Below are 17,542 nucleotides of genomic sequence, written 5' to 3' on the forward strand. Positions count from 1 at the left end.
GGATGTTAAGGCTGAAGTTTTAATTGTTTGATTTGCCCAATATGAGATTCTAGTGTTATGCTTTTCTTCAAAAGGCCTCATAAAAGATTGTTTGTGTGTGGAAGTGGTATGTAGGTGTCGAGATAAAAGGTGCGAAGGTTATTGCTCAGAATCAGATGGCCAAAGGAGCAGGGGTGAGCGTGGGTGAAGACAGACTGATCGGCGTCACAAGAACCATCAGATACCACCAGTGCGTACCCATGGCCAAGGAGTGACCAGGTTGGCAGATTGACGGCTTTAAAGTGAAGCAAGCACCCCTAAAAGATGATCGATTACAGGATGAGTGTAGCGGGGTTCACGTACCGCCACAGTGCCACCTGCCGTCGGTTCTGGGAATTAGCTTGGCAGGCAGGTGGCGGGATCCTTTTCAGGACACTGCCCTCCCGCAGTGCCCACAACAGCCTCTACGCTTCCTCCCCCTTCCGGGGGCTGGTTGGTTGTAGGTCGGTAGGCCTTCGGGAGGCGGTTCTTCCGCCCCGATGCAGTGGGCAGCTAGTCCACCCTATAGCCCTACCGTGCCTTAAAATAGTCCGAGTCTGTGAGTCTATTTCCGGCCTTGTTTCAGGTCGGGCTGAGAGGCAATAGTTCAGGGGCCTGGCCTTGCTTCAGGTTCAGGCCACTGGGGAAGAAGTTCTCCGTATCCTCAAGTCTCTTAACTCACAGTAATGGACAGGACAATAGTCCTGGCCCCTTTAAAAGGTCTGGTCTGGATCCCAGCTGGGTACCAAAATGCCGTACGGAAGCCCAGGCCCTCGGGCAGGACGGGGCAGCAACCAGTACAGAAGCCCAGGCCCTCAATACAGGACAGGGCGGCAAAGCACAGGGTGCAAGCCCAGACCCTCGTACAGGGCGGGGCGGCAAAGCACAATGAACTGAGCCCAGGCCCTTGGTACAGGGCAGGGCAGCTAATAAAAAATGGCGGCCAGGCCCTAGTGCAAGGCGTGGCCACAGGCAGACACAAGCTGCAGGCCCGGCCCTCGCTCAGGGCGGGCAATAAATGGCGGTCAGGTCCTGATGCAAGGCGTGGCCGCAAATAAACACACCGGTTTGTAGAAGCTCCTAGTGCAGGAGCTGGGCAGGTAGCGCACCCGCAGCAGTGGCGAGGGGGAGATGGCCACCCGGTTAGTGGGTGGCGGGGGGGCACAGGCCCACCCACTCCACTGCGCCCCGCCCCGGGGGCCCTGAATGCAGCAGTGCAGCTGCTACGGGCTCAGCAGGGGCTCCAGCCTGCAACTTGCTGGCCTAGGGCTGCTCTCAGCCCGTGCTAGCCCCTGGGCCACTCCTCGTCTCCCCATTTGCCGGTACATGTTTCTTCAGCAGGCTAGGGAGCAGAGGTCAGTGTTGTCCCAGCAGGCTCTGGGCGGCCCGATCCAGGCTTTGATGGGTTGGAGCTCTGCAGCGTCCAGCGGGCTCGTCAGGCCCCGGAGTTCAGGCAGCCATCGGGGTTCAAGCCGGTCCACCGGCTCCGGCAAGCCCTCAGGGTCCCCATCAGTCCGTAGGCCCTCTAGCTCTAGCAGAACCTTAGGGTCTCCGGGTGTCCACAGGTCTCGGGGCTTAAGCAGGACCTCCGTCTCAGGCAGGTCCTCCAGTTCACCAGGCATCAGCAGAGCCCCGGGTTCCTCTGAGTCAGAGGGTAGCTCTGCTGGCTGGCTTGGCCAGGCCTTAGCAGCCCTGGCAGGGCTGTCTTCCCTGGCTGCATGGAAGGCAGCTGGGAGCAGCCCTAGCCAGGCCTCAGCCTCCAGGTCAGGGAGCTCAGGACAGGCCTCTGTCTCCCTCAGAGGCTGGGCCGTGACTGAGCTCTCATCCAGGCTTTTTATAGTCCTAGCCCAGGTGACTGGGCAGGGCTATACTGCACCCAAGACGGCTTCCGAAGGGGTGTTTTCTCCCTTCCGGTAGTGGGGAGAAACTACAATGAGCTTTGGAAATATTTTGGGAATTACTGACATCAACAAGATAACATGCCGGTCACAGACTGACACAGCCGAATCCACAGACTTCAACAGAGAAAAGGATTATAAAAGCAGGGTGCTTTGCTATGGAACTTTGGGCTCATCTTGCCACCAACTCCAGAAGAACATCGGATCGCGACTGACAAAAGGCCCTGCTCTCCGTGATTGATCCGGCTGGCCACTAGATTGATCCGGACTGGTAACTATAACATCATCTGGTGGGACTGTATGTGCGTGAGTGACTGAAAAGCATATGCTACTGTTGTATTCTCAATATATGTGGCGTACTGCCATTTCCCCTATAAAAGATCTCATGTGCTTCGTTTAAGCATAACAAGCATACAATGGCCTTATATAAAAGCATTATGATACTGTCTGCAAGTCTTATTATCTCTCTTTCCTAATGGTTCATAGTATTCCAAAAACAAAACAAAACAAAAAACTACCATTGCACACACAGCAAAGGGGACATTTTCAGAGAACTATCCACAATGACTCTAAGATCTCTCTCTTGAGTGGTAATAACTAATTGAGACCCCTTCATTTTGCACTTAGTTGATATTATGTTTTCCAATGTTCTTTACTTTGCATTTATCAACATGAAATTTCATCTGCCATTTTGTTGCTCAGATTTTTATAAGATCCATTAGTAAGTCTTCAAAGTGTACTTTGGAGTTTAACTATCCATTAGTAAGTCTTCAAAGTGTGCTTTGGATTTTAACTATCTTCAGTAATTCTATTTCATCTGCAAACTTGGAATTCAGAAAAGGTGCAGCATATAGTCTTTCAAGGCATTAAAGGTGCAGCATATAGTCTTTTAAGGCATCCTAGATGTTCAGATCCAGATGAAACTTGAGATTTCTAAACATAATAAAGCACATAATGGATTTTCTTCAAAATTTTATTTCAATTTTAAATTATGGGGCCAGCCAGATTTTTTGGTAAGAAAAGCATTTGTTCTTAGGAGAAATTTAATACTTTCATGGAAGTAGAATTACAACTGTATACATCAATATTTTTTTAAAAAAACCCAACAACCTCACATTAAATAACTTTCAGTAATATCTCTAAATCTTCACACAGATGAGAAGAAACTACTTCCAGTACAGCAGATTTTTTAATATGAATAGCACGTCAAATGATCTTAAATTTAAACTTTTTCTTTAACACCCACATTCAAATGCTTTCATATGTTAAAAAATTATCATATCCACCATTTCCTAATTAGAGAGAGAGAAAAAAAAAGTTACCTCAATCCAAATTTCTTCACTTCTTTACATTTATGAATTTTAGCATTTCTACATTTTACTAAAGCGGAAGCCTTGTATTATGGAGAAAAATTTGGCAAATTATGTTTTTTGCATTCAACTACAATAAACCAAAATATAAAACTATTAGTGCTGAACTATATCATCATCAATTGGCCAATTTTACTGATCTATATAAATTTTAAAAATAGAACTCTCTCATTTTCAGAAAGATTAATTTGTTATTTTCCAGAAAACAATATGAATCAATTTGCAATGGACAGATTAAGTACCATAAAGATATAAATCGCAATGTTAAGAGCCATTTTATATTACCAGAGTGCAAACACCAATTTTCAGGAGCTATTATCTAATTTCCCTCACGCTGGCTTCAAAATGAGCTCAAATGTCAATCAGGGGTTTCATCTTGCTAACTGCAAATTATTTTAATTAGTAAGAGGACAGGAAGCAATGATAAATTTTATGGAATTTTCAATCGGATTCAGCCATGCAAAAATTGAATGTTCAAACTACAGTTCATGAGTTGGTTGTGATTTTAACATAATTATAAGATGAATAGATACAATTGTATTAATATTGTTTAGATAGATTTAATAGATTTTTTTTGTTAGGGTCACAGTAACAAAAGCTAACGGTGCAAAATCAGTTTGGTTTTTATAAATACTGATAGTTTGCAGCATTAAAGAACAGAACTGGACATAATTAAATCCTTGTTCCAACTAGGCCATCTATAAAATTATTTTTCCTCAAAAGCAAGGGGGAAATTATTCACTTTCACAACTACTGTACTGAGATATCTAATGCAAGAAAGCAAGGGTAGTTTCTGTAGACTTCCCAGAAGAAAGGGCACTCAATATTAATTCATCATAATCTTGACCATTTGCAGAATAAAGCGCTAATTTAAGTGAATAAGGCTAATATCAACCAGTAAGAATACAGATTAAAGAGTTCCAGTTCTATATTTTAGCCTAACCTAATTGATGGCACCCCATTAGATGAGTGAATACAAAGAAACTTGTTTTTTTCCTTCTGATGATGGAAACGTTAAATCTGAATGTTAAATCAGCACTCTCAGGTGATCTGAAGTATTCAGTTACATATGAGCATTCATTTTGCAGAACTCAATATTAAGTAATAGTTACAGACTAATACAATAACATTCCTCTGCTGTACAAATTAAATCATATTTTTAAAGAAATGAGCAGCCTAGGAGTTATATACAAAAGTAACCAGCAAGCATTGTTGAAATGAAATGCAAAGTGTTACTGCTAGCTCTACTGTCCGGAATAACTTTAAAGTAAAATTTAACAAAACCCTTAGAACATATTTCCAAGTTTACATCACTCAATTCTCAGAAAAAAAATCAATTTTCTCATATGTCAAAAAAATCTATAAAGCAGTGAAAGGCATATTATATACATTTTACTTATGAACCTCAAGATTTTATTCTTTTAAAAGTTGCTATGTTGAGTTTATTTGCAAGACAATTCTTTATCCCAAGAAGCTCACATTTTAGATACATTTCCCCTTTGATTACAAATAAAGCAATGCACATTTTTTTTAAATCAAGGCATACATTTATACTATGGTGCCAAGTATGCACAGGTCATATTGTGCTCAATATCTCAAACAAGGTTAAGTGCAAACATATGATTTAATCAGATTTGCAAGCATGCAACCTGTTGCTTAACTACATTAATACCTTCTTTCCTAAACCAAACTATCATCTATGTTTGCTTTCATGAATCTACCATTTTTTCCCAGAACTCCTAAAACAAGCAGTGTCTCTGAATTCTGAAATGACACAAATATCAAGAAAGTCCACATTGTGCAAGAAAGCAGCAGCTATGTTGTTCAACTTGGACTAAAAAAGAAAGAGAAAAACAAAAACCGTTCACTGAACAGCAGATTAGCAGTAATGTTCCTCATGAATGGATGAGAGTGCCAGATGCTGAATATCTAACAGCAAATGCTGAATTTGGGTTTAATATGTTAGGGTTTTATTGGAGATTAAGCTTCTTGCTGTGCTGGTCTCTTCAAATCCCTGATCTGTTTAACTAAATAGGTCTTCTCATCATTAAATTGTTCATCCTCGGTCCTGTCATTCTGAAACTTGCTGAGGAACTCAATAAGTTTGGTCTGGTTCTTTAAGAGGATATCTAATATAGGCTGTGTCTTGTTAGGATTGGCTACAAATACCTGCAACAAAGGAACAAGGGTTTAGCATAGATACAGGAAACTGAAGGTTCAGTTAAATACAAAGCTAATGAAAGTGCGATGACAATGGTTTAAGACAGGGCTATCAAACAATTAAAAATAATTGCAAAATTAAAAACAGTCATGATTAATTATAGTTTTAATATTACTGTTAAATAATGATACCTTATCAATTTTCTTACTCTCTTTATATAAAGTATTTCCTGCCGGTCAACAGAATGACCTTATCATGCTCTCAGGCTGTGAAAGCCCCACCTCCAACGCTAAGGGTCAGCAACCAATGATTCCTAAGCCAAAATTCAGCTCTTTTGCAGTTCCAGTTCAGCTCCCTCTCGCTCCCCCTGCAACAGGGAACCTGCACTGCACACTGGTGCTCCAGCCTCAACCCCCCTCGCTCCCCAAGATTGGAGTGCCAACGCCAACTTCCGGGGGGAGGAGGGCACTTCCCTTCCCCATCTCCAGCTAGGGGAACAGCAGCGCAGAGATGCATTTCCTGGTGGCTTTTCCCGCTGCCCCAGAATCCGGTTAATAAGAGCGACAGGAGATGGTATCTCGAGTACACTGTTGGGAGCCGTGCGAAAGCAAGTAAGTGGCCCCTCTCGTCTCATGCCCAGACCTTACACCCTCAGCCTGCTTACTCACTGCCCTGCTGAGACTCTGCACTCACAGCCTGCTTACTCATACCCCCCAACCTGATACCCTGCACTTCCACGCCCCTCACATACACCCTCCACCGAGACCCTGCACTCCTGCTCCCTCCCCCTGGCCACACACCTACCCACATCCTGCTCCTCCATCCTTTCTCCTGGCCAAATAACCTACTCCCAGCCTCCTCCTGCACTCTCCACTCCCTCTTCCACCCTCCCATATCCTGCATCTCCATCCCTATCCCACTCATTGGCAGCCCTATTCTGCACACTTAACTCTTGGTTTTTGGCCCCACCCCAGAGCTGGGGGGGAGGGAGGAAATCCACTAACCCTGGAACCCCAGAAGAGTTAATCTGGCCTGAGGCCTTGAACCTCAGTCATCCCTGCCCCTCTCCCCACCTTGGGGCTGGAGCACCAGGGAAGTGAGGTGTTTCAGTTGGGGGCCACATCAGTGAGGATTGGAGGGGGGTTGGCAAGCACAGCAACCAGATTGGAGGAGTGTTGGCAAGTCTAACGGCTGGGGGGGAGTGTATGGGGAAGGAAGGTGGGGCAGAGGGTGCAGTCTCCTAGTAATTTATTATAAATATTTTGGATGTTTTTCTATATTTTAAAATATATTGATTTCAATTACAACATAGAATACAAACTGTAAAACGCTCTCTTTATATTATTTATAAACAAAAGAGTATTTTTCAGTTCAGTTCATAAGTATGTTAGCACAAACTCTTTATTGTGAAGATGCATTTATGTAAAATAAATTTTAAGTTGCACTTAAAAACAAGATGTAAAACTTTAGAGCCTTATAAACCATGCATGGAAAAGCATGGGAATGTATAAATATCTGTAACTTTGTAACGCCAGCTCTGATGGTTCCATGAGAATAACAGTTCTAACTTTTAGGCGCTGTTTTAAGTAAGTGGGCAGTATTATCTCCAGTAAATGTAAATAAATTTGTCTGTCTTAGTGATTGGCCAAACAAGGACTGAGTGGATCTGTAAGATGTTAAAGTTTTATATTATTTTGGTTTTGAATGCAGTTATGTAAAAATATAATTCTACACTTATAAGTTGCACCTTCATGATAAAGAGACTGCACATAGTACTTGTATGAGTTGAACTGAATAATCGTTTTTACATTGCAAATATTTTGAAAATGTAGAAAAATTCCAAAATATTTATATTTAAATTGGTATTCTATTATTAATGGTGAGATTAATCATGACATTTAAAAATCCAGTTAATGTGTTTTGTGCTAATGACCGGTGTGATTAACACATTTTGAGTTTAGAATTATGACTGCTTTCTCTCTCAAATTTCTGCACATGAAAAAACATATGGAACATATGGAAAGAATAATCTGAAATGAAAGCCAGTTTTATATATTACTGAGGTAGAAACTGAAGGCCTTATTCTGATATCAATGGGAACTACCTGGCCAGGACATCCTGAGGAAGCACTCAGCACCTAATTAAATTGAGTTCTGTAGCAGTTGCATGATTTTATGTATGTAGCATTAGAGAGACATTAGAGATGGTTTAAAACCTTCCTGCTGGAATACTACTGACTGGAGGTAACTCCTCAACCTATTACTAACCAGTAGTTTGTCTACTACTAAACACAAAAGAAACTTGTTTTTAAACACACAACCCAAGATTTAGATTTTTCAGATTTGATTAGTTCATTTGAAATAATACATGTACCCTCCATAGTACCATGTAACATGACACAGACCTGTTCAGGGCTCGACAAATAATGCAATCTACTCGCCTGTGGTGAGTAGATTGCAACCTGGAAGAGCTGGGTTCGGGCGATCTGCGCATGAGCAGAACAATCTGCATGTGCGCAGATCGCCGTACAGTGTGGCTGGCAAGCGGGGCTCGCTGCTGTTCGGCGAGCCCTGACAATAAACATAAAAACCACTTAGCATTTCCCGAATAAGTACTTTCTAGCAAAAGAAATAATCAAGTAATTTTTTCAGAGCAGAAAGACCTGAGATTTGGCATCATTACCAACTAAGATTATTACCTGTATAAGTGAGGCATACTACAAAAAGCTATTAAATGGTTTTATGATTTTTCAAACGATACCTTAAAGACGTGAAAGGCCTCAAACTGAATGTTGCGGCTTTTATCTCGTAGAAGGTTCATCATTAGTTTCAGATTTTCAGGTTTACTGATGTATTTTGTCATAATTGTAAAGTTGTGTCTGTCCAGGAGCAATTCACCAAGTAACTAAAGGGAAAATGTTACAGACTAGACTAATGAAGTATTATGAAATCTTACGAGTTCAAACAAAATTTGTTCTCATTGAGTAGATTACGCACATTGCATAATTGACATCAGCCAAAAAAAAGTAGTAACAGACTCTTGGGTTTCCTGATTCTTAATCCAGCGTTATTTTGATGTGGTGTTTTTTAATCCTTCTTTTAGTACAGCTGAGAAGTGGTCTGACTTTCTCTCTCCTTAAGCTTTGAATACACTATCACTTGTGTGAACACACATCTCTGACTATCAAATTTCACTGATCAAAGTACTGATGTGGACAGTGCCTTTGCAAAGTGATAACTAGCGACTGTACTGTATCAATTCTCAATATGTCTGATATTTTATATGGATAATTCAATCTTGTCATAAGTCAGCAACCCAATCAAGGTATTATCCTCCCAATTTTATAAATGAAGTAAAAGAGGAACTGAGAGGTTGCACAAGACCGTTTCTAATAAAGCTGGAAATAAAAGCTCAGTATCTGCTATAACAGCTCATTCATACAGCTCTGCTGCTTTGCACAAAGATCAGGCCAAATCTGTGTTCTTGGCTCTAGCATCTGTAAAACAGAATTATCCCTATATAGCACTGAGACACAGAACAGTCATTAATAATAAAATCAGATACTGTATATTATGGTGTTGTGGTTAAGGCACTGGGACTGGAATATAAGAGGACCCAGGCTGTACCCATTGCTCCACCGTCCCTGTGTGCTGTTGGATAGGTACTTCTCAGGTGGGGGTCTCTAGTGGTTATGGTGTCTAGTTATTTTTGCATCATCTTAATTTAAAAAGCAAATAGTAACTTAGATAAAAAGAAAAAAAAACAATACAAATAGTAACACTGATCTGTACCTAAGCCTGAAATTATCTTTGATCATGAATGCATGCCTATTTGCATGCCTGGGGGAAAACTTGCGTCTTCCACTAACTCTGTACATAGTTTTAAAAACAAAAATCAAGAACATTCCAAGAGAGAGAAAAAAAATAAAAACAGGTAAGGCTGCTTAACAGGAAAACCTCCTACTCATAGTAGTGCCGAAAACAGTTTTTACTTTTTACCACGTGCCCCTCCTCCCTCCCAGGTCAACTTCCCTTCATCCCCCAGAGCTGAGGCCAGGAGCAGGGTTGTGTCTCCAGGATGGGAGGAAGGCAAGAGCGTTGAGGCTGGTGCCCGGCATGGGAGCAGGAGTGGACCAATGGGCATGAGGCTGGCTGCTGGGACCCCATGTGCAGGACTGGGAGTGGAGCTCTGGTGATGGAGCCAGAAATGAGGAACCAGGCCAGGGCCCCAGGAGCAGAATCCTTGGTGTGGGCAGGACTCTGGACATAGGCAGAGGGCCAGCAGATGGGCATCAAAGTGGGCCAGACCCCTACATAAAACCTGGGGCACCTCCCCCGCACCCATGATTATTCAAGCACTTAAAAACAAGGACTTGTATCTAGTTGTGTATTTCTTTAACACAGCTGACCAGCATGGATGTTTAATAGATATCTGTGTTGATGCTGCTATTATTGGTGATTATACGTATTGGAGGGTATTTTGTTAAATTATGTACACGGGCCCTGAATTTTGTGGAAATAAGTCTAAAACTAATTAGTGCTTGTCAGTACAGCTATTCCCACACAAAAGAGGGGATAAACTGTATCAGTAAATGGCAACTTCATACCAGTACTGTAATAACATCCACATTGCTTTGCTTGTACTACTTCACTTACATCTGTACAAAATAGCACCCCTGATTATATATATTAAACCAATGTAAAAACAGTGTGCAGACCAGTTGGTCTGCTCAGCCAGCAGTAATGCAGGTAGGGATTTCAAACTGGGACAAAAGAATTTTTAACTTTTCCCTCCTTTGTCTGTCAGAGCAGCTTCTTACAAGTAGTAAGGAGATGGAAAGGCCTGTCTATCTCCAAGAAAAGTCTTTGCACAATATGTAAGTAAAGTTAGTTAACCCATCAGGCTTTATTGTTTGTTTTCCTGGCTTGGGAATGTGGTCTGTGCTGTTAAAAGTGGGGTTTTCTTCTCTTTTGTAACTAAGTCCTGAGCCCAGAGGATTCCCCTGAATAGCGAGATTAATTGGTGGCTCTTTTCATCTAGCCATGTTATTAGGATTGAAACTATGGTATTGTTTTGATGATAAAAGTTTGTTTCTTTTTTTGTTATTAACCTGGTATTGGATCATTTCTGTGTCCTGGAAAATCTGTCTGTGGAGATCTGCATGCATGTGACTAGGAGACAGATACCACAGACTGCAGCTTGTATTTTCTCTTTTCTTTTTCAAGTTCTTCAGGGAAGAGAGCTTGAGGTACTCCAGAGGTTTTTAGGGAGGAGGTTTCCCAAGTGACCTCTTCCCTGGTTTTTCTTGGAATACTTGGGTGATGGCAGCAGTTTTTATTCTCCACAGTCTGGCTGTGTCTAGACTATATCCCTTTTTCGTAAAAGGGATGCAAATTAGACGTATCGCAATTGCTAATGAAGCAGGGATTTAAATCCCCCCACTTCATTAGCATAAAAATGGCTGCCGCTTTTTTCTGACTCGGAGCTTTGCCGGAAAAAAGCGCCAGTCTAGATATAAAGCCTTTTCCGAAAGATCCCTTATTCCTCTTAAAATGAAGTGGGGGGGAGGGGGATATTTAAATCCCCGCTTCATTTGCAATTGCGATACAACTAATTTGCATCCCTTTTACGGAAAAGGGATGCAGTCTAGACACAGCCTCTAGGTATTAGGATTTTGGGGGAAGTTTTTGTACCAAAGCCTGTAAAGATCAGGATTTGGGGTGCTTTTGTGGGCCCCCACTTCTGCATTCATTGTGCTAGAGTGGGGAACAGCCTGACACCAGTCTAAATCATTTCTTGGACAGATTCACCCAAAAGCCTGACTGTAAGCTCTTTGGTATATGTGTGTTTGTACAGTGCTTACACAATGAGGCCCTCATCCCATTTAGGCCTTTGGGAGTTTCTATAATATAATAAGACTGAATAATAGCCAGTCTCCATAAAAGTCAATGAAAGATCTCTCTTGCATCCTTGAACTGTAGTTAGAAACATCTGGCTGACAGTAAACATCAAGTTGTCTCTAGCTACAACATTTTCAGTCAAGAAGTATCACCCATACAGATATATCCACTCCTATTTATGGGGCAAGTACCAGGAGAGTTCCCCTTCTGTGAAATCTGTGTTCCTGAGGGTATGTCTACACTTCAAAGTTAATTTAAACTAACAGGCATTAGTTCGAATTAACTTTGATAGGTGCTACACAGGCAAACCGCTAGTTCGAACTAAATTCGAACTAGGTAAACCTCATTGTACGAGGACTAACACCTAGTTCGAAATAACTAGTTCGAATTAAGGGCTGTGTAGCCACTTAATTCAAACTAGTGGGAGGCTAGCCCTCCCCAGCTTTCCCTGGTGGCCACTCTGGGCACCACCAGAGAAACTCTTCTGCCCCCCTCCCGGCCCCGGAGCCCTTAAAGGGGCATGGTCTGGCTACGGTGCCTGTGCCAGGTGCAAGCCTGCCAGCACCCAGCCAGCAGACCCTGCACCTGACACGGCACAAGCCAGCTACCCGCTGCCACACAGCCCTCCACTTCTTCCCAGGACCAGGCTGGCGGCTCCCAGGAGCCTGCCCGGGGCTGCAAGAGGCAGGCGCCCACCTGGTCTAGTGCGGACATCATAGACCTCATCCACGACTTCCGCACTAAGCACAGGAAAGTGGCCGGCTAGGGCAGGATAGCTGTCAGCCTGGCCACCCAGGAGCAGGTGTGCATGAAAATCAAGGTGGTCCCGTGAGACCCCCGACCCTGAGCCCTGAGCTTAGAACGGCCGTACTGGGTCAGACCAAACGTCCATCTAGCCCAGTAGCCTGTCTGCCGACAGCGACCAACACCAGCTACCCCGGAGGGGATGGACCGAAGACAATGACCAAGCCATTTGTCTCATGCCATCCATCTCCAGCGTTCCAAAACAGAGGCCAGGGACACCATTTCTATCCCCTGGCTAATAGCACTCCATGGACCCAGCCTCCATGAATTTATCTAACTTCTCTTTAAACTCTGTTCTAGTTCTAGCCTTCACAGCCTCCTGCAGCAAGGAGTTCCACAGGTTGACTATTTTCTTTGTGAAGAACAACTTTCTGTTATTAGTTTGAAGCCTGCTACCCATTCCTTTCATTTCGTGTCCTCTAGTCCTTCTATTATGGGAACTTTTCTTTATGCACCCTCTCCACACCACTCGTGCTTTTATAGACCTCTATCATATGCACCCTCCGTCTCCTCTTTTCTAAGCTGAAAAGTCCCAGTCTCTTTAGCCTCTCTTCATATGGGACCTGTTCCAAACCCCTCATCATTTTAATTGCCCTCCCCTCTCCCACCTTCTCTCTTCCCCTCTCCCACCTTCTTTTCCCAGTCTCCCCGAGTTTTGTTCAATAAAGAGAGTTTCTATTTTTGAACACACGTGTCCTTTATTTTGTACATCAGGAAGGGGGGCTAGGGAGGGGTAAGTGGAAGGAGGTGACGGAGGAATGGGGTACGAGCCCCCGATGGGGAGGACTGGGGTGGCTCTGCGGGCTCCTCGGGGTGGAAGCTCTCCTGCAGCCCCCCGATTGACACCCCCCCCCGTATGGCAGCCTGCGGCAAGTGCAGCCGGGCTGATGGCCGAGTGCTGTGATGTGCCAATTGTGGGCATTCGGGGCACTCCAAGACAGGACTGCTTTGCTGTCCCTCATTGAGTTAGACAAGTGAGCGGGGAACCCCTGAGTAATGTCTGTCCGGGGTGGAGGTCGGGACCCTTTAAGCACAGCCCTCGGCTAGCCTGAGACAGCAGCTCCACGCTCTAAGTCCTAATCTGATGCCCTGCCGGCACTGCTTCCGGCCAGCCTTAACCTCGGTTCAGGGTCCACTCAATGTGGACATGCTAGTTCGAATTAGCAAAACGCTAATTCGAACTAGTTTTTAGGTCTAGATGCACTAGTTCGAATTAGCTTAGTTTGAATTAACTAATTCGAATTAAGTTAGTTCGAATTAGTGCTGTAGTGTAGACATACCCTGGGATAGGTGAGGGAGCCTCAACTGCCACATCTGGGGGAAAACAGTGACCCCCTACCACTGCTACAACCTCTGTGGTTCTGCATAATGTCCCTGCCTCCCTTTAGTTCTGCTCCTGAAGCTCTAACCCTGCTACAATCACTTCACGTAGAAGACACTGCTATACTGCAAGTATGGGGCCACAGAAGCCCCTGTTTCTCTGCACCCCAGACTTCTTTGGTTCAACCATGCGACCAAGTGATGAAAATAAACTCTTTGGTAAGTCTACAAATAAAACCTCATTAACACAGTTACTTAAATGAATTTTTTTACTGTTTTAAATTGGGATTCAAACCAGTTATTTATGCCCTCACAGTTTAAATCAATTCACCCTGACATGGAAGTAATTCTCCCTGGGGGAAAAGGGGCATTCATAAAGTAAAATTATCTTACCTTAAGTGACTGCCTTTTTGTCACATAATTTTCTGAATGAAGTAACTTCTCATATTCACTGAAGAACTGAATGGAGAGAAAAATCAGGAGTTTTCCAAGCGTCACAAGCCCTGCTTCTGAAAGAATTTGTTAAATGGGCAGGGGGAGGGAAGGGGGAGGAGAGCGGCGGCAGGATCCATAGTAGGTATTGTGACAGGGCAAGGCCACAGGGATACAAAAGAGTAATGGAAGGGAGGTACATTAGCCTCAGATTGAGCAATTTTTTAAGCAACAAAATTTTGTAGACTGTGAAATTATTTAAACTTTCAGAAATATCATAAATGGCCAGCAGATGGAGCAAAACTATCAAATATACTTTAGTAAATATGGCTTCTTATACAGAAAACAGAAAAACATGGGAAAGGGTTCCCTCTAGTGGAAAATGCACTTTCATCTTTTCAGAATCTCAATTTTAAGTTTTTGATGTTGAAGTGCTGAGAATTTCAAAACAAATTTCTATTTTAAAAACAAAAGCAAGGACTATGCGGTGCTTTAAAGACTAACAACATGGTTTATTAGGTGATGAGTTTTCATCATAATAATAAATAATAAACCATCTTGTTAGTCTTTAAAGCACCGCATAGTCCTTTCTTTTGTTTCAGCAAGATCAGACTAACACGGCTACATCTCTATTACTATTTGAAAAACACTATGGCATAAATGAATGCAAACCTAAATTTGATTAAAGCAAATATATAAACTGCCATTCTTAACAAAATAAACCAAGCTATAAAACACAAGAAATGAAAAAGTATTAACTTTTTCACTTAAATTAAAATTATTCTCTATCAAATATCAAAAAGTTCTGAGGAATTAAATATTTACTCACCCGATCATAATGCTGTTCCAAAAATTCTGCACTCAGCAACTTGTGTCTTGTAAGTAAATCCTGAAAAAGTGTGTTAGGTTTAAGCAACATTTTCACATTAAAAAAAAATTATTCAAATAATAAGTATTCACTCTGGATGTCTTTGAAGAGTTTGTCTAATGAATCCAACGAAGGATTTTGATGTACTACAGAAATTTAAAAAAGTGGAATGTAGCATAGATCTTGGTTATGTTTGGGGGAAACTCGGAGCTCTATTTTAGAGCTGCTTGGATCACTGGGGCACCCGAAAACCCAGGCATAGGGTTTTGCAACAGGAATGAAACATCTGCCACCATATCACCATAGGAGCTCTACAGCAACAAAGGCTCCTATTCCTTATTTGTACAGTGTTAATATAGAGAGGTCCTAATTATGAATCAGAACCCATCATGCAAGGCCTCATACAAATAAGCACACAGTTCCTGCCCAGAATTCTTTAAATTTTAGTAAAAGTATTAAATTTTAGTTCTGGAATAAATGTTAGCCTGAACATAGCACAATATATCTGAAACAACATTTTATTGCCATATGCTTAGGAACAGGATGGAAGAAATGTTCAGTTGATCCAGCCACTTCACAAATTGTGTCACAAACTTTGTTCTTTATCTTGGTATGCTGACTCCATATGTGACCAACACTTGACATCTGGAGGTATAGATTTAAGATGCTGGATACAATGTTACAATGTATGCTATTGTAACTATTTAGATATGGTATGAAAGTTAACCTTGAATGTGGCGAACGCATCTGAAGCTATGTCAAACGTTGACATTTCCACATATCTGAAGAAATCATAGAACTGTTCTGACAACAAGATTATTTTAGCGAGTGGCTCATGTCTGATACATTCTCTTAACATTATTCCACAATTTAGAGCAATTTCTGGAGATTCGTACCTGCAAAATGAGAAACTTATATAAATATCTTTAAAATGTAGTACTGTACTTTATATATAATTAACAATATACCACATTATGTTATCAAGTTAACTTAAACGCCTATTAATTAGTGAAATGTTTATCTGTAAACATTAAATTCTACTTTCAGATGTTCTACAAAATACTACCAAAACCAGGTGATCAACCTGCTGCTTGTATAAATTACTTGTATAAAATGGGTTATAGATTGTGTATAATGCATTGGAGAGGTCTGTGTTGTGGACTGTAGGTAACAACAAGAGGAGTAAGAAATGCAAGAACTTTATGTTCAGACTTAAAAAAAAAAAAAAAAAAAAAAAATCAATGCTGTCGTCTTAGGTGAAACTTGATTCAGAGCGGGCTTTTAAAAATGTGTAGTATGTGTCCTGGGCAGCAGAATTTTATTATTTTGGAACAGCCTGTCGACTTGTTAATTTTATATGGAATACTGAGTCTGACTTCTTAAGTGAACTTCATAAATGAACAGAAAGATCATTCTATATGCTCAAAAGAATAAACAGTTGTACTGCAAGCACATACACTCCATCAAAATTTGAAAGTAATCTGAAATCTCAGGGCCTCCTGTATATTCACATATTTAAATCTGCAGGATTCTGGTAAATCATACCTTTCATACTTTTCAAAAGCCTAGATCCTTCTGCTAGTGGTTGGTTCACATTCACCATAAAATCTTAAAATGATTAAATTTGGCTATACCAGCTGCAGTAAAGACAGATCAATAAGTACTTCTATAAATTATAAACAAACACCTTTCAAACATTTTAGTCATGCACACACAAAAGTGTTTCATAGTTGCTGTTGTAGGTTATGATGTCTTAAAAAGCAGTAGTGTGGTCCAATGAACACAATCCTGGACTTGCAGTTAGGAGAAGACTTTGCCAGTTAACAGTCTGATAGTTTGGGCAAGCTATTTCATCTCTCTGTGCTTCAGTTTCTATGCATACCTTTGGTAAAGCTATTTCAGAAAGCATATACAAGATTTTAGTATAATTATATGTTATTATTTTTATATTATACTATAAAAGTCTCAGAGGGGTACCATGTTAGTCTAACTTTTTTTTAAAAAGTAGTCCTGTTGCACCTTAGGGTATGTCTACACTGCCATCCTAGTTCGAACTAGGGTGGCTAATGAAGGCATTCGAACTTGCAAATGAAGCCCGGGATTTAAATATCCCGGGCTTCATTTGCATGTTCCCGGGCAGAGGGTTAATGGAGTTCAAATTAGAAGCTTTAATTTGAACTATCTAGTCCGTGCCGCGTGTAGCTGCAGGCAGGTAGTTCAAACTACGGGCATTTAAAATTGGCGCCCGCCCGGGAACATGCAAATGAAGCCCGGGATATTTAAATCCTGGGTTTCATTTGCAAGTTCAAATGCCTACATTGGCCACCCTAGTTTGAACTAGGGTGGCAGTGTAGCCATACCCTTACAGACTAACAAATATATCTATATCATGAGCTTTTGTAGGCAAAACCCACTTCCTCAGATGAGTAGCAGCGAAAAAAGGAGGCACCTCCTAATTTATAAGCAGAAAAAGGGAAAGGGAGAGGAAAAAACCCTGTCTATTGTGATGCCTGTGACAATGAGGCTAATTGAGTTGGCTGGAAGTGTCCCATACTTAGCTTTTGATATCATTTGGGTGTTGAATATAATGGCTCATCCAGTTCATGTCTTTGTTTAGGTCATGAGAGACTGTGTAAAATTTGCATATGAAGGCCAGTTCCAGATTTTCTCTCTGTAGTTGATTTTTGAAATTCTTTTGTAGAAGAATGGCTACTTTTAAATCCATTAATATGTGCCCATGGAGGTTAAAATATGCTCCTTGTGAGATGGGT

The 17,542-nt window shown here is 41.8% G+C and overlaps 1 protein-coding gene across 4 annotated transcripts in view; it reads right to left on the bottom strand.

The window, feature by feature from the left end:
• Positions 1–2,873: 2,873 nt before the first annotated feature.
• CAB39 (calcium binding protein 39) overlaps positions 2,874–17,542 on the bottom strand; it is a 92,418-nt gene continuing 77,749 nt past the window's right edge. For all 4 annotated transcript variants that reach the window (XM_075937496.1, XM_075937497.1, XM_006114244.2 and 1 more), the window contains 5 exons: positions 15,499–15,667; positions 14,733–14,792; positions 13,865–13,930; positions 8,208–8,351; positions 2,874–5,455 (listed from right to left, as the gene is read on the bottom strand). In XM_075937496.1, the coding sequence (XP_075793611.1) occupies positions 5,267–5,455; positions 8,208–8,351; positions 13,865–13,930; positions 14,733–14,792; positions 15,499–15,667 (628 nt within the window). In that variant the 3' untranslated portion in view covers positions 2,874–5,266. The remainder of the gene's footprint in view (positions 5,456–8,207; positions 8,352–13,864; positions 13,931–14,732; positions 14,793–15,498; positions 15,668–17,542) is intronic.

This window comes from Pelodiscus sinensis, chromosome 10 (genome assembly GCF_049634645.1).
Source record: "Pelodiscus sinensis isolate JC-2024 chromosome 10, ASM4963464v1, whole genome shotgun sequence".
Lineage (NCBI taxonomy): Eukaryota > Metazoa > Chordata > Testudines > Trionychidae > Pelodiscus > Pelodiscus sinensis.